The following is a 17,873-nucleotide window of genomic DNA, read 5'->3' as shown; positions in this document are numbered from 1 at the left end:
CAATCATCTCAGTTGCATCTCTCATCACTGCAGGAGTTCCTCAGGGTAGTGTCTGAGGCCCAAATATCTTCAGCTGCTTCATCACTTAAGGTAGGGACATGTAGGACTTTGAATAGAGTGGAGGAGCAGAGGGATCTAGGTGTATGTGTACATAGATCCCTGAAAGTTGGGAATCAAGTAGATAAGGTTGTTAAGAAGGCGTACGGTGTCTTGGCGTTTATTGGTAGGGGGATTGAATTTAGGAGTCGCAGCGTCATGTTGCAACTGTACACAACTCTGGTGCGGCCGCACTTGGAGTACTGTGTGCAGTTCTGGTCCCCACATTACAGGAAGGATGTGGAGGCTTTGGAGAGGGTGCAGAGGAGGTTTACCAGGATGTTGCCTGGTATGCAGGGGAGGTCCTATGAGGAGAGACTGAGGGATTTGGGGTTGTTTTCACTGGAAAGAAGGCGGCTAAGAGGGGATCTTATAGAAACATATAAGATGATTAGAGGTTTAGATAGGGTGGATGGTGATAGCCTGTTTCCTCGGATGGAGAAAGCTAGCACGAGGGGGCATGGCTTTAAATTAAGGGGGGGTAGTTATAGGACGGATGTCAGGGGCAGGTTCTTTACCCAGAGGGTGGTGAGGGACTGGAATGCCCTGCCTGCTGCAGTTGTAAATGCGCCTAGTTTGGGGGCGTTTAAGAGATTGGTGGATAGGTTTATGGACGAAGAGGGATTGGTTTAGATTAGTGGGTCAATGTTTTTTTTTAAAAATAAGACTGGTCGGCGCAACATTGTGGGCCGAAGGGCCTGTTCCGCGCTGTAATGTTCTATGTTCTATGTTCTATGTTCTATGTTCGGCACAACTTTGTGGGCCGAAGGGCCTGTGTTGTGCTGTAGTTTTTCTATGTTTCTTTTATGTTTCTATCAATTACCTTCCCTCCATCATAAAGTCAAAAGTGGGGATGTCCGCTGATGATTACACAATGTTCAGCACCATTCACAACTCGTCAAATACTGAAGCAGTCCATGTCCAAATGCAACAAGAGCTCGACAATATCCAGGCTTGAGATGAAAAGCAAGTAACACTCAAGCTGCATAACTATCAGTCAATGACCATCTCCAGCAAGAGAGAATCCAACCATCATCCTTGATATTCAACGGCATTACCATTGCTAAGTCCTCCACTATCAACATCCTGGGAGGTTGCCATTGACCAAAAACTGCACTGGACTTAGCATTACAGTGGTTATTTGTACTGTACCATTAGTACAGTGGCTACAAGAGCCGGTCAGAGACTTAGAATCCTATGGTGAATAACTCATCTCCTGACTCCCCAAAACATGTCCATCATCTACAAGGCACAAGTCAGGCATACGATGGAATATTCTCCACTTGCTAGATGAGTGCAGCTCCAACAATACTCAAGTAGCTTGACACCATCATGGAGAAAGCTACATTTGCACCCCATTCAGAAATATTTTCTCCCTCCAGTATCGATCCACAGTAGTAGCACTGTGTACCACCTACAAGATGCACTATAGGAATTCACAAAGGCTCCTTAGGCAGCACCTTCTAAACCACGACAACTACCATCTAGAAGGACAGGGCAGCAGACATAATGGAACACCATCACCTGCAAGTTCCCCTCCAAGTCACTCACCATTCTGATGGGAAATATGTCACTGGTCCTTCATTGTTGCTTGGTCCACATTCTGGAACTCTGTCCCTAACAGCATGGTGGATGTTACGTGGACTGCAGTGGCGCAAGAAAGCAGCTCATCCCACCACCTTCCCAAGGCCAATTGAAGGTGGGGGGCAATTAATGCTGGCTTAGCTAACAATGATCATATCCCATGCATAAATAATAATTAATAACAGCATTGGGAGAGGCAGGTATCCAATGTGCAACCTCTGCTTTGCTGGCTGGTGAAAGTGGAGAAGTCATTGTATCTCCTTTCCAGGTCTCGAGTGCCAATCGGAGGCCCCTCCCCAGTTTTGTCTCCAGATGTCCACTTACCCCCCTCCCCCCACCTCATATCCTGTCCAAAAAGGGATCTGAACTGATCTCACTAGAGCCTGACAACTCAGCCCCAACATGATACTGTACTTACTTGGAGGTTCAATATATCACAGAACATGTCTTCGATGTCCCAGCTGCTGTGGTGGCAGTATCCACCTCTCCTGGCGTAGTTGCAGGCTGCCGATTAGCCAGAAATTCTGTGAGTCCAGGGCCTCTCCCTGGAGGGTGTGGCAGAAGTCTTGCTTCATAATAACTAAATAAATGGAAGTGGGCTCACCCCCGAAATTTACCCTGGTGGTGGAGAGTCCATCCTCAGCATATTATCCAACTCATTGAATTTTTAAAAATTTACAATTCTCTCTTTGGCTCATTTGATCCTATCCTTTCAAGGGCGTGTAGTGGTTATGGTAACAGACTTGGCAAAGCTCAGCATAAGTTCATTTCTTACCAAAGAATTGGGATTAGCTTTGTGGTTAAAAAAAAGGGGTGGCATGGACAAGTTGGGCCGAAGGGACTGCTTCCATGCTGTAAACCTCTATGACTCTAAATATGAAACTGAATTCATTAAATCTCGCCATTTGGGGGTTAGTAGTTTATCCTTTTGGAATGGCCCTGGAAGCTCCCTAATTGGAAAAGTAATACAGTTGCAGGAAGACAGTCTACTGCCATCTTCCAAGGGCACAGTAAGAAGTCACATAACACCAGGTTAAACTCCAACAGGTTTATTTGGAATCACCCTGGCATTTCCACCTCATGACCTTCGAAGGGCAATTACAGATAAGCAACATTTATTGCATTGATGTAATGCCTTTAAGCAGATAAAAAAGCACTTCACAGAGGTGCAGCTAAGAAGAAAAATGACTTTGCCAGAGCTCTCCATGTTAAGAACAATAACAATGTGTGTCCTCCCTACACCATCTTTTGCCATCATTGCTCTGTGAACCTTCCAGGCCCAACTTCATAAGCCTTCGCAAAAGCTATTTTTTTGATCAAACATTTATCTAGTTGTCTCCGCCTCTGCTGAGCATTTGTCTGAAATCCAACTTTGGATGAGTCATTGTTTCCTTCAGCTAAACATTGGGAAAGCCATTGTCTGAGGCTCCACCCAAATCTTTGTATCCTTAATGTCTTTAGCTGAAGCAGATTGTTTGCATCTTCAACGCATTTAGACTTGAAGTAGAACTTCTGACCTCATATCCTCTCTGCACACTTAGATCTATGTTATAACCACTCCCTCTCTGTTTATCCTAAGACCGTCTGTCTACATAAAAGGTGCTGTTGAACAACAACAACTTACATTTACTTGGGGTGGCATGGTGATACAGTGGTTAGCACTGCTGCCTCACAGTGCTAGGGACCTTGGGTTTGATTCGCGGCTTGGGTGGAGTTTGCATGTTCTCCCCGTGTCTGCATGGGTTTCCTCTGAGTGCTCTGGTTTCCTCCCACAGTCCAAAGATGTGGGGGTCAGGTTGATTGGCTGTGCTAAATTGCCACTGAGTGTCAGGGGGACCAGCAAGATAAATATGTGGGGGATAGGGCTGGGTGGGAGTGTGGTCGGTGCAGACTTGATGGGCCAAATGGCCTCCTTCTATACTGTAGGGATTCTATGATTTATATAGAAGCTTTAACTTAATAAAACAACCTAAGGCACCACAGAGGCATTATAAAACAAAATGTGGCACTGAAAGATATTACATCAGACGATCCATAGCTTGGTCAGTTTTAACGAGCATCTTTAAGGAAGAAAGTGAGATGGAGAGGTGTAGGGAGGATATTCCAGAGCTTAGTGCTGAGGCATCTGGAGGTCTGGCCACCAATGGTAGAGCAAACCAAATCAGGTATGCTCAAGAGGCAGAATTAGTGGAGGCAGATATCTTGGTATGTTGCAGCACTGCAGGAGATTACAGAGACAGGGAGGGAAAGGCCTTAGAGGGAGTTGAAAACAAGGATGAGAATTTTAAAAACAAGGCACTGCTTGATTGAGATCCAGTGCAGGTCAGAGAGCACAAGGGGTGGTGATTGAACAAGACTTGGAGCAAATTGAGACATATGAAACAGAGTTTTGAATGGTAAGATGCAGCATGGGTTTTTGCTAAGACGCAGCATGGGTTCATGAAGGGCAGGTCATGTTTGACTAATTTGGTGGAATTCTCTGAGAACATTACATGCACAGTGGACAATGGGGAACGTATGGATGTGGTGTATCAGGATTTCCAAAAGGCATTTGACATGATGTGGCACCAAAGGCTGCTGCATAAGATAAAGATGCACATTGTTACGGGTAATGAGTTAGCATGGATAGAGGATTGGTTAACTAACAGAAAGCAAAGAATGGGGGCAAATGGATGTTTTTCTGGTTGGCAATCATTGTCTGGTGGTGTGCCTCAGGGATCAGTGTTGGGACTGCAATCGTTTATGATTTACATAGATGATTTGGAGTTAGGGATCAAATGTAGTATATCAAAATTTGCAGATGACATTAAGATGAGTGGCAGACCAAAGTGTGCAGAGGACACTTAAAGTTTGCAAATGAATATAGATAGCCTAAGTGAGTGGGCGAGAGTCTGGCAGATGGAATACAATGTTGGTAAATGTGAGGTCATCCATTTTGGTAGGAATAACAGCAAAATGATTATTATTTGAATGATAAAAAATTGCAACATGCTGCTGTGCAGAGGGATCTGGGTGTCCTTATGCAAGAATTACAAGGAGTTGGTTTGTAGGTGCAGCAGCTAATTAAGAAGGCAAATGGAATTTTGTCCTTCATTGTCAGAGGGATAGAGTTTAAAAACAGCGAAGTTATGTTGCAGCTGTATAAGGTGCTGGTGAGGCCACACCTGGAGTATTGTGTACAGTTTTGGTCTCCTTACTTGAGAAAGCATATACTGGCACTGGAGGGGGTGCAGAGGAGATTCCGGAGTTGAGAGGGTTGGCTTATGAGGACAGACTGAGTAGACTGGGGCTATACTCATCGGAATTCAGAAGAATGAGGTGAGATCTTATAGGAACATATAAGATTTTGAAGGGAATAGATAAGATAGAAGCAGGAAAATTATTTCCATTGGTGGGTGAAACTAGAACTAGGGAGCATGGCCTCAAAATAAGGGGGAACAAATTTAGGATTGAGTTGAGGAGGAATTGTTAACACACAGGGTCTTTTAAAAGACTTCTGGATGAGTATATGGGGTTTTATGGGATTGGGGGTTATAGGTAGGTGTTGATGTGATCGGCGCAATTCGTGGGCCGAAGGGCCTGTTTGTGCTGTAGTGTTCTATGTTCTATGTTCTATGAATCTGTGGAATTCCCTACCCAGTGAAGCAGTTGAGGCTACCTCATTGAATGTTTTTAAGGCAAGGATAGATAAATTTTTGAACAGTAAAGGAATTAAGGGTTATGGTGAGCGGGCTGATAAGTGGAGTTGAATCCACAAAAAGATCAGCCATGATCTTATTGAATGGCGGAGCAGGCTTGAGGGGCCAGATAACCTACTCCTGCTCCTAGTTCTTATGATCTCAAGTTTATGAATGGTGGAATGTGGAACATAAGGCCAGCTAGGTCTTGAACAATCAAGTATAGAGGGAACAAAGACATGAAGATGGTTTCAGCTGTAGATGAACTGAAACAGGGCTGAAGTTATGTGATTGTACAGAGGAGGAGATAGGTGGTCTTAGCAATAATGAGAATATGAGTTTGATAGCTAATCTAAGGATCAAATGTAACCCTCAGATTATGAACAGACTGACTTATTATCAGACTGTTACCAGGAGAGGGATGGAGTTGATAGCTCAAGAGTGGAGTTTGGAGTGGAGACCAAAAACGATGGCTTCAGTCATTCCAACATTTCAGCTGGAGGAAATTTCTTCTCATCTTGGACTGGATGTTCCATAAGCATTCTGATTGCTATAAATATATATCTGTTATATATGTGTATTAAAGTGATATGAATTCAAGTTGTTTTTGCTTAACATGGTGGTCAGTTTTTCTGCAAATATTTTGGCATATTAGTGAATATCAAATTAAGTGAAGCATGCTTGGGAGGAACAATTGATTTTGGAATTATGGTCCTAAAGCATTCCATTGCTTGCAGATTTTCCTCCCCTCATGTCTGGGTTTTTTGTGATCGGTATTGGGTGGAGTTCTCCCCCCCGCCCCAAAAAATGAACTGTCATAATGGCAATAATAATGGAGTGATCCACACTGGTCTCTCAGGCATGCTCCACATCACAATCCTCCCAAATTCAAGTCACTTTTTTTGGCGAGCTGGGAGTTTCATGCTGGTACTGGGATGGTAGGGCCTAAACACGCCGGTGAGCGTGGTTTCAGAGTGCTTGGGTGCCATTGCACAAGGGTGCCCCAATCTATATATGCTAGGAGCGCACCTTCCTCCCACCTGGGAAATCAGGACCCTCCCCAAGAATCAGCAGCACACTTCCCCACCTCCTCACCGACATGGGTCAATGGCATTGGGGCCCTCCCGACATGCTCCCTATTATGACATCCGACGTGCCCTCCCTCATCACAACCCCTGACATGATCCACCCCTTCATGACCCCCTCTACATAGTCCCCATTCAGGCCCATCCCCTTGGCACTGCTGCTGTCAGTGCCAAACAGCACTGCTGGACTGTCTGCTGGCCACTGCTAGATGGGCACTGGCTGGTCATTTCCCAGACCATTCAGGGGTTCAGTGGCCTCCAACACCCCCCCCCCCCCACCCCCGTTTCACACCCGGCACATCTATTGCACCAGGTCTGGTGGATACTGATACTCATTCTTATCGCTCTCACACCTGAAGGCTGGAAGCTTCCTTGCAGTGGGAGTTGAACAAACTTTGCATATTTAAATACAACTTTAAATATGCTAATCAGCTCATGACCTCTCTGGGAGTGATCCGGTTCGCACTATTAGAAAGGGGCTGGGACAATTGCAAACCGTTTAGTGATGGGCGTGAAACCAATTTATAGGCCCACATGCTATTTTCTCAGATTGATGTGGATCTGCGCCACACATGTCAAGATGGGAAAATCGTCCCCATTGTCTTGGAATTTCATTGAACAACTATTTTCAAAAACAGCCCTGTATCACAGTTTTAGGATTTATTATCTTGATTCTTCCTCTCCTCTCACCTTTCAGTGAAGATTTACATTTCTCCTCCGAGCCACTCCCCATCCTGACTTGGAAACATATTGGAGCCATTCCTTCACTGTGACTGGGTCAAAAATCCTCAAATTCCCTCACTAACAGCACTGTGGGTGTATCTATACCAGATGGGATGGCAGCAATTCAAGGAGCTGGCTGACTTCCACCTTCTCAAGGGCAATTAGCAATGGGTAATGAATGCTGACCTTGCCAGCAGCACCCACATCCTACGAACAGATAAGCAAATAAATTGAAAATCATGCTAAAGTACAGCCCCATGTTTGTCTTTTGCCCAGTTGTTAGCTGGGCTACTTGTGAAGGGTATCGTAGTCAAGCCTGACCAACATCCACCCGCACAAACATCCTGCAGGAGTCTCTGAATAATGTTTGGCAGCGAGACATTTTTTTCTATGTCTCCTAGCCTGGAGCAGAGGCAAAGGTCAGCAAACAACATCGGCCAAGAATAGACGTTCATAATTTGTTTGATAATGGCATCACTGAATTTACTCAATGAGGGAAGTGAAGTTAGTATGCTGTTTCCCAAAGGATCAACAAATAAGGCAAACTGATAAGCAGAAGATAATTTAAACCATTTTATTCAAATTTTGAATACTTGTGGATTTTTCCCCTCATTCAAAAAAAGATTAAATAAAGGAACAATTGACAATTGTTTCCACTGGTGGGTGCATTTGGGACACAGATTTAAGCTAAATTGATCTCAGAGATAAACAGGATTATTTTGTTCTGTTATGATCTGAAATCCACTGCCTGAAGAGATGGTGGAAGCAGTGAATGGGTATCTTGTGAAAAGGAATTCAATGTATGATGGAAAGCAAATAATTGTGAGGTTATGGTGGGGAGTGGAACTAATCATTCAGTGGGTTGAATGATGTCCTTCAGGTAACCCAGATGTTTCCTTGGCATACAGTCTTAAAGACATGCAGGTTAGGTGCATTGGCCATGCTAAATTCTCTCTGTGTACCCGAACTGGCACCAGAGAGTGACAAATAGGGGATTTTCATAGTAACTTCATTACAGTGTTAATGTAAGCCTACTTATGACAATAATAAATAAACTTAAATATTTTGTCCATATGGAGTCTGTACTGACCACAATTCCACTCAGCCCCTATCCCTGTAGCCCCACATATTTGCCCTGCTAGACCTCCCTGACACTAAGTAGCAATTTAGCATGGTCAATCCACCTGACCCACACACCTTTGGACTGTGGGAGGAAACTCGTACAGACACTGGGAGAATGTGCCGACTCCGCATAGACTGTGACCCAAGCCGGGAATCGAACCCGGGGCCCTAGCGCTGTGAGGCAGTAGCGCTAACCACCGTGCAACTACTTGTCACAGGTAGGCTTACACAAACACTGCAATGAAGTTATCGTGAGAATTCCCTGGATTGTACATTCAACGTCGGAAAATAAATGGAAACTAAATTTAAAAAAAAACAGAATCCGGGTTTTGTGGAATGAAGGGTTTGCACGGAAAAGCACACTTCCTTGCCTCATTGTGCACTTGGGGTGTTGCAAATGTCGCCTTACACACCTCCTGGGGATGAGCTCACTGATTCAGAGTGATTCCTGCCTCCACTTCCTCCTGTGCGTGGGGATGTTAGAGAGTGAGTGAGTGAATGAGACAGCATTGCAGCCAGCCGCTGCCTCAGTCCCTCCTCTCTCTCCCTCTGCCTGGTTAAGAGTGCGCAGGAATTTCCGGCGGTTCACGCCCTGTGTCGGGATAGAGAGAGTGAGAGAGAGGTGGGGGAGGAGAAGGAAGAGGAAGATTCGCTGATTTGTTCTTACCTGGCAGCGAGAGGTTGCTCAGTTCTCTCAGCCGCTGCCACTTTGTTTGCGTGGCGACATTGTATCGAGTTCTCTCTCTCTCGCTACTTTGTGTCTGTGAGGAGAAGCAGTAGCAAGCAGCAAGGGGAAAAGAATCATGTCTGGTTCCAACTCGGCGACGATTGATACCGTCAAGAGAAAAATCCAGTTTCTGCAGCAGCAGGCGGATGAAGCGGAGGAAAAGGCTGAGCTGCTGCAGCGGGAGCTGGACAGTGAGCGGCAGGCCCGGGAGAGGGTGAGCCATTTAATTCATTCACCCCGGGGAGAGTGAGGGGCCCCCTCTGGCCCCGGGGGTGAGGGGAGGGGCAGTAAGGTGAGGGGCTCTGGCACGGGGGTGAGTGAGTGAGTGAGGGAGGGAGGGAACGAGGGGCTGAGGGAGGGGGTGTGAGGAGTTCTGGCCCGGGGCTGAAGGAGGAGCGTGGGGGTGTGAGGGGCTCTGGCCCAGGGCTGAGGGAGGGAGTGAGGAGGGTGGTGAAGTGCTGAGGGAAGGAGGGGGGGGGGAATATATCCCCATCCCTCCACCTTCCCTGGCTGTAGAGAAATCTTCCTCCTCTGATCTGATTTCTTTTGAGGTCTCGTTCTCTCTCTCTCTTTCTTTCCTTCACCCCCCCCCCAAAAAAAAGTCTTGACCATTATATCTTTTAAAATCTCAAAATGTTGAAAAGATGTTTCATTTTCAAAGCCAGGAAACAAAAGATGGAATGTGGATCCGACTATTGTTCAGTCAAAATGGAGGGAGGGTGTTGGCCGAGGGTTTGGGAGCAGGATGGGCGAAGCTGGCAATGCTCCCTCTTCACCCCCGCTGTCACCCAGCCCGGGCAGCGGTCCAGCCTGATTGATTTTTGGGGAGGGGGTCGTTTATAAATCGCTCCCCTTTCCCCTCTCCCAGAGAAAGAAATGGGTTAATATAGTAAGACAGCAGCGCGACGTGACTGGACTTGATGATTTGGGGGGTGTTTTAAACATTGGAGGTTGACTTTATTTGTGCGATCTCTTCGGGGTAGGTTTTTTCCAGAGGCAATGTTTAGTTGATTTTGGTGTTTTTTAAAAAAATTATTTCCCCCTCATTTTCTCCAGCAATGTTTTGCAGAGAGAGCTCTCCTGTCTGTGCCGCAGAGCAGAGTTTACCTGCCCTTCCTGTTGGCCACCAGACAGTCTCCTCCCTCTACAATATGTCGATAGAATCACCTTGCGCTGCCCCCATGGTTTCTGTTCAATGGGCGGGGTGCGAGCCTGACTTTCTGGAGAGAACATTCCAGTCTTTTTTGTGTGTGTGTGCATTGAGTTACTGGGTGGTGGCTGCACCAGCATTTTTTTTGTTGGAGCCGCTGTGATTTTTTTTTGCTGCAGAACAATTCGGTTGACACTGTGGGTTCTGCAGATTGCATGGAGACCACAGTTCTGCATGCACTTTAAGAATAAATATTGCCTGCCAGATATCATCTGCACGCAAGTTGTTCGAAGTTGGGGTAAAGAGAGGTGAGACTCTCAACTCCACTGTGTGCAATTTACCAGATTTCCACATCCTGTAAGATGGCTGGAAGCTAGTTCTGGAGAGGAATATTTGACTGTCTTCTAGAACATAGAACACTACAGCACAAACAGGCCCTTCAGCCCACGAGTTGCGCCGATCACAACACCTACCAATCTATAGACCTATCTATAACCCCCAATCCCATAAAACCCCATATACTCATCCAGAAGTCTTTTAAAAGACCCCAGCGAGTTCGCCTCCACCACCACTGACGGCAGCCGATTCCATTCACTCACCACCCTCTGAGTGAAAAACTTACCCCTAACATCACTTCTGTACTTTCCTCCCCGCACCTTAAATCTGTGTCCTCTCGTGGCGACCATTTCAACTTCTGTATCTGTTGTACTAATTCACTCATCAAATATATCTCAAGCTTGCCTGCAAATGTGGAACCCTTGTTGCCTTCCTTTTTAATTGTCTTAGTTGCTTATTACAATATTCCAAATTTTGCCCTGGCTCCCCCATCTCTTCATTTGAACCATTTCTTATGTCTTCTGTGCGTCAAGACAATAAATGGAATTTTCTTGCACGGGATGTTGTTCCATACATCCAGCTTTTTCCTTTAGTTTCCTCCTTGTGAACCTGCTCCTGGGCCTGGTGAAGTGTGCCACCAACAGGTTCAGGCAATGGGCGATTGATGGGATCGTTCATCCTGACTGTCTGCCCCTGTATCGCGGTGTATTCAAGGCCAGGTGTCCCTGGAGAGGGAGCATATGGTGTCCACAGGCACAGCTGATGCCTTCTGTGCCTGCTGGGCACTGCAGGGGCTGGGGTGTATTATCAGCCCCAACAATAACATCATGATTTGGTTTGGGCCGTTCCCCCTCCTTTTGGAGAGCTGCCCCTTTTAATTTGTTCTTTAAATTAATTTGAGTTTGTTTATTTGGTATGAAAAGAGCTACCAGAGTTTCCAGTGGAAGATTTGGTGTTCTGACATTGTTACTGGTACCACTTCAGTTACGTAGATTGGAGAAGCTGGGACTGTTTTCCTTGGAGAAGAGAATGTTGAGAGAAATGTTGATGAGGTATTCAAGATCTTGAGGGAATTGGACAGAGTGGGTTAGTGGTTAGGAAGTGTTCCCATTGATAGGAAGAGGGTGGAGAGCCAGAGGGGACAGATGTAAGGTAACTGGCAAAAGAAGTAATGGCAACATGAGAAACGAGCTTTTTCAGAGCAGTTGATTAAGATCTGGGATGAATTACCTGTGTGTGGTGGAGGCAGCTTCAATCATGCCATTCAAATAGAAACTAAGTCATTATCTGAAAAGGAAAGCACTCTGAGGAAATGGTTGGGGAGTGGCACTAGGTGAATGCATTTTGTAAAGAGCCAGTATGGACATGATGGGCTGATTGGTTACAGTGTAGAAGGCCATTCCATGATTCATTGGAGAAAGTTATAGTGCTTTGGAACGAATATAATACTTGAGTAGCCTCACTCTTATACTTGCTGAGTGCTCATTTGTAGTCCATTCCTGAACTTGAAAGAGGGTGCTTCACAATTTTTGTCTGTTTCTTTCCAGTTATGTGCATCTTTTAAAAAAAAATGGATGGGCTAGTTGGTCAAAGGAACTCCTGAAGTTTCTAAGTTTGAATACCTCATCAACATATCTCTCAACATTCTTTTTTCCAAGGAAAACAGTCCCAGCTTCTCCAATCTATGTAACTGAAGGATTCCATGTTTTGAACTTTGTGCAGCTGTGTAACACAGGCATTTGCTGTAAGTGATCTTACTGGAAGCATTCTACAACAGAATGTTACTGGAGCTGCAAGGATTAAATTATGAAGATAGATTATATACATTAGGCTTAACTTCTGTAAAGAAAAGCTTGTGTTTATATAGTATTTTTCATGACTACTGGATGTCTTAGTACATTACAACTGGTGGTCAATGCTGCGATGTAGGAAACATGGCACCACTTTATACATAGCAAACTCCTATGAACTTCAATATGCTAACGACTAGATCTTTGTTTTTCTAATGAGGGTAAAGCACGGGGGAGGCTCCTCTACCCTACAAAATAATGCTGAAGGATATTCTATATCCACCTGTGCAGGCCTTAGTTTAAGATATTATCTGAAAGGAAGTGCCTCCAACAGCACAGCACTCCTTCAGTGCTGCATTGGGGAGTCAGTCTTGATTTTTTTTTGTGCTCCGTCCCTGAGCTGCAAACTTGTGAGTCAGGACGTGAGAGAGGAGGATTGATTTGATTAAGGATTTTGAAAGCAATTAATGGGGTAGATCCAAACATTCTTCACTAGTGAAGAATTTTAGGACAAGATCGCTAAAGTTTTGTTTTATCAGTGTTACAAGTAGGCTCCCTTAAACACTGCAATGAATTTAATGTGACCATCCCCTAGCATAAGAGGACATAATTTTAGTATCATTTCTCATCTTCATGTGCAGGGTGGTAGAAATGTGCAACTCTCTTAAAAACAGCAGTAGATGCTAGCTCAATTTATAATTTTAAATCTGAGATTGATATCTTTGCTAGCAAAATACTAAAGATTGTGGATTCAAGGTGGGCATATGGATTTAAACTACAGATGGGCATGGTCTCTTTGAATGGCAGAATATACATCTACTTGTTCCTATTGATAGGATTGAATGTTTCCTTGAAATTGATCTAGCTATAATTTGGTCAGTTATTGGTATTGATTTGGGAGTGTATTTGTAGACAGTTATGCTGGCACTTGGCTTTGCCTTACTCCACCTATTGAGCTTATAGGACAGGGTCTTGCCCACTAATTCCATGTTGATAATGCAATAATAAATGAAAGTTAATTGCTTCTGCTTTTCTTCCAATTTTCTCCATTCCTCCTTTCCTGGATGCATCATATCCTTGATAGTTTAAGTGGACCTGTTCAGAATCTGCCCATTTGGCCACTCTTCATATTGGTGAATTGTCAGAAGGTTGTTGCTTTGCCTTGTGCTGTTTTTGCCTCATCTCCACGTGTATCTGTTACTTGATAACATGAGCCCCTGATGACTTTATTTATTTGCAAAACCTAACCTCCAAGGCCAGTTGTGTTAAGTTGAGGTCCTCTAATTTACATGTATTTGGATTGACAGTCAGATCTTCCCACACTTTGTAATTTGGCTGTTGTGTGTGTGTGCAAATCCGTTGGTTGAGAGTGCCTGGTTTTGCTTTTCAATGTTTTATTATTTTCTCCTTGATCTGAAGATGGTGGCTTTCTTTGGCACTGCTCTGAATGTGCTGAAGTGTGAACCTTGACCTTGTTGGCAAGTTATTCGGCTTTGGGAGTTGTGGCAACCAAGCTCCATTTTGTCATCTCTGGTGTTCACGCAGGAGTCATGATAAATCAGTTGGAATCATAGATTCTCAACAGTTCAAAAGAGTGCCATTTGGCCCATCGATCCTGCACTGATGACAATCCCACCCAGGTCCTATCCCTGTAATCCCACTTACTTAACCAGCTAATCAAATCCCTTGACATTAAGAGGGCAATTTAACATAGCCAACCAACCTTGCCTGCAAATCTTTGGAAATAGATGGGGGAAATAATTACTTGCCATCAGACTTCAAACCTGAGATTGATCCTAGTGCCCTCGATCAATGCTTATTGATCTGATTGAAGAGTTAGACTAGCTTTTGATGCCTCAGGTAGTAAGGATTAAGAAAGAGCGAGCAGGAGAATCAGACAGTGTTCTTGATCACTGTCTGATAACTTGGATTGGAAGGTCAATTTTTGTGGGTGAATAGCCCGCTATCATGAACACCTGAAATAACTAGAGGCAGTATTGAGTTTGGAGGGTGGAAGGAAAAAGAGAGCTACGTATGAATAATTGTGCCTTAAGAATTGCTGAATAGTGATTCTGGGTGCTGGTGCATTTGAATGAATACCAGTGCATCAAGCTTGATGCATTTTGTTATTCTAGCCTAGCAGTGTGAGCCAAGTTTGTATTGTAACAATCATAGTGAACTGGTAATCTGCCACCAAGCAAATTTAGGTAGTAATTTTATTTGAGCTACTAGTCTTCAGATCTGTAAATTTGGAGCTTAAATTGAATGCCTGCAAAAATTGTGCCTTGTACCAATATCGGAAATTGCAGTTTAGGGGGAAAAAAAACTCAAATTGTATGAAGATTCTTCCTTCCTGGTGTTTTTTTCCCATTGTCAGGCAATGGAAATGGAAAAAACATCAGCACCACCCCCAGTTATTTCAAATTTTGCTGATAGTGAACTATTCACTAACTTTGGGTGGTCTACTGAACTGCCTTTTTAAAAGAAATCTGTCGGATCTCTGTAAGGAGTTTCTATTCTGTCTAACTCCTAATCCGGTTGCTCCACGAGTACTCCACTGGGAAACTGAACCAACCAGACCAGGATCCTCCCTCTACTGAAGTAAATGCAAGATATTGTGGACGTTGGAAATCTGAAATAAGACCAGAAATTGCTGGAAAAACTGAGGTCTGGCCTCTATGTTAAGTTTTCTTTCTCCACAGGTGCGGCCAGATGTGCAGAGTTTTTCCAACACTTTCTTATCCCTGCAGTGGCTGGTCAGCTGATTCAGCCAGCATGCTGATAGAGGACCCGAAATTGGCTTCCTTCCCTCTATGGGAACATTTAGCAATCCACCCATGGTCGTCAGTTGAGGTCAAGATTCAGCTTGGCAATGATGCCTGTATAGATGAACAGCCTAGGCTTGCTGTTGAAGGGACGGTGCAGTACTTGAGTGACTGGCTGACAGCCATATGGTACGCTCCCAGAGACAAAGAAGAAAGTGGAAAAATTGCCAGTGTATATATTTTTAAGTTAATTTTTATAACAGCTGGAAGTTGAAGTTAAAGCTTATTTATTAGTTGCAAGTAGGCTTGGAAGAAGTGTGTCAAATGACTTTTTAAAACCTGTATATCCCTTAGTGCCTGGAAGGTCAGTATAGGCTAGGGAGCTGTTGGCAGTCAGAATACAATCATTTTATAGCAGTAATTCCAGCTCTGTTGATGGTGAATTTGTAGGTACCCATGGAAACTATCTCTTTTAGCAGAGCACACAGCTGCAGCACAAACATGTTGTCTTGCTTATGCTATCTTGTGGCACCAGTGTCCAGTATGCAATTGACAGAGGTGCAAAAGTAAATGGCCTAAAGTTGTTTCCTTACAATAAAATTTTGATCTGTAATTGGAGGCCTATGAACAGGACTGTTTGCATCTTTTTTGACTATGCATGCATAGATTTTTGCTTTCCCTGACTCGGGACTAATGTCAGTGAGTGTTGTAATGGTATTTGCTCATGTTGCTGTCTGTATGAGTTCAGTGACTATGGCTTGTCTTTTCTGTTATTTTCCTTCAGCTCTTGAGAAACTAAAATAGTTCTTTGCATATTTGAATATGCAGAATAAAAGTGCAATTGTTTGGATTTTGCAATCATTTGGTATGCCATTCTTCCATTGGCCAATTGTAGGCTTTATTTCAATGCAGTCAATCAAGCTGTGTGCAATGCTTTGCATTAACCTGTCTCAATGCTTTTGAAGATATGGTTAATCCTGATAAGTGGGAGATAGGGGTATCCAGGTCCTGAATGAATTGGAAGCTACTTGAGGAGTAGAGGGAAAACGAGCAGAACTTTAAATTACCACACGGGCAGAATTGAAGTTGAAAGCTCCAACTTGTCTGTCTCGGCAAGTTTATCATCTGAACATTTTTGTTTGGGGGCAGGGCTGGCATTACTGTTTAAGATACAGGTATGTTTAATTCACTCAACCACTATTCAGACAGCACAGCAATTTCTCTGTTGTAAAATGAACCACTCATTGAAACATATGACATTCTGACAGGGTTGGATAGACTGGATGTATGAATGTTTGGCTTGGGGAAGTGGGGTTGCAGTCTCAAGATACAGGATAAGGTCACTGAGGGTGGTGAACCTGTGGAATTCTCTACCACAGGAGGTTGTGGAGATGTCCACTGAATATGTTTAAGAAAATAGATTTTTATGCACTAAAGGCTTTGAAGGGTATGGGGAACTCATTAGAGTTTAGAAGAATGAGGGGAGATCTCATTGAGACATATAAGATGATGAATGGGATGGATAGGGTAGAGGTGGAGAGACTCTTCCCGCTCAGAAAGGACAGTAGGACTAGGGGGCACAGCCTCAAGATAAAGGGGGGGGGGGGGGGGCGGTTTAGAACGGAGTTGAGGAGGAACTTCTTCACTCAAAGGGTGGTGAATCTCTGGAATTCTCTGCCTGTTGAAGTGGTGGAGGCTGCCTTGCTAAATATTTTTAAGACACGGGTTGATGGGTTTTTGATAAGCGAGGGGATTAAGGGTTATGGGGAGAGGGCGGGAATGTGGAACTGAGCCACAACAGATCAGCCATGATCTTATTGAATGGTGGGGCAGGCTCGAAGGGCTAGATGGCCTACTCCTGCTCCTATTTCTTATGTTCTTATGAGAGAACAGGAGTATGGCATTGAGATAAGAGATCTGTCATGGTGAAGCCAAATAGCCTACTCTTCTATGCTGAGTATAATGCTGTTCATTCTTGACCTACTTTTTTACAGCATCATTGTAAGTGTAGTCGTTTTCAGCACTGTTCACATCTGATTGAACCAGTTGCAGAGTTGTCTCTGAACATGGCTGGATTGTCTGCTCTCCTAAAATGGAGTGGCAAAGCCACTTTGGTAGAGTCAAATACAACAATGGAAATTTCAAAGTAATACTACATCTTCAGACTGAGGTTCTTGGTCCTTCTGGCTCTCTACTAACCTAATGACTGGCTGTTGTTCAGTTAGGTGCTGCAGGAAGAAACCGAGTATTTGCATTTTGTCGTTAGTTACTACTGCTTGAGATTGCAGTGATCACCAGCTTAGCTAGTAAATAAAGTGTGCATTAATGCTGTTCTGTTGGATGTTTATATCAAGTGACTCTTTCTGCCAAATTATACATGGAATTCTTTGGAACGTCAGCTTTGTGTTGCTGATGCTCCCATTAGTGGATTTTTTAAATGTCATGTGATATGGGAGGGCCCATCTTTTAAATTCCATTTTGAGAAGTTGATGAGTTGCCTTGTGTCATAGAACAGTACAGCACAGTACAGGCCCTTGGTCCTTGTTGTGCCGAGCTTTGTTCGAAACCAAGATCAAGCTATCCCACTCCCTATCATTCTGGTGTGCTCCATATGCCTATCCAATAACAACTTGAAAGCTCCTAAAGTGTCCAACTCCACTGTCACAGCAGGCAGTCCATTCCACGCCACAACCACTGAGTAAAGAACCCACCTTGGGCATCCCTCCTATATCTCCCACCATGACCCTTATATATCGAAGATACAGTCTCTAGAATGATGTTCACTAAAGTTGAATGATAACTTGCCGGATGGCCCAGA

General features: G+C 44.2%; 1 protein-coding gene across 5 annotated transcripts in view; it reads left to right on the top strand.

Moving 5' to 3' along the window:
- The window catches only part of LOC145357621 (uncharacterized), a 107,599-nt gene that overhangs the window by 37,817 nt on the left and 51,909 nt on the right, over positions 1–17,873 (top strand). Inside the window, exon 1 of one of the 5 annotated variants that reach the window (XM_080211345.1) lies at positions 8,809–9,228. The exons of 3 other annotated variants lie outside the window; for them this stretch is intronic. In XM_080211345.1, the coding sequence (XP_080067471.1) occupies positions 9,091–9,228 (138 nt within the window). In that variant the 5' untranslated portion in view covers positions 8,809–9,090. Of the gene's footprint in view, positions 1–8,808; positions 9,229–17,873 lie in introns of those variants that run through there. One more of the 5 variants, XM_080211259.1, reaches the window with a different exon arrangement.

This window comes from Carcharhinus amblyrhynchos, chromosome 1 (genome assembly GCF_965287045.1).
Source record: "Carcharhinus amblyrhynchos chromosome 1, sCarAmb.v2.hapA, whole genome shotgun sequence".
In the NCBI taxonomy this organism is placed as follows: domain Eukaryota; kingdom Metazoa; phylum Chordata; class Chondrichthyes; order Carcharhiniformes; family Carcharhinidae; genus Carcharhinus; species Carcharhinus amblyrhynchos.
Note: the sequence above shows the minus strand (reverse complement) of the source record. Positions and strands in the feature narration are given on the sequence as shown.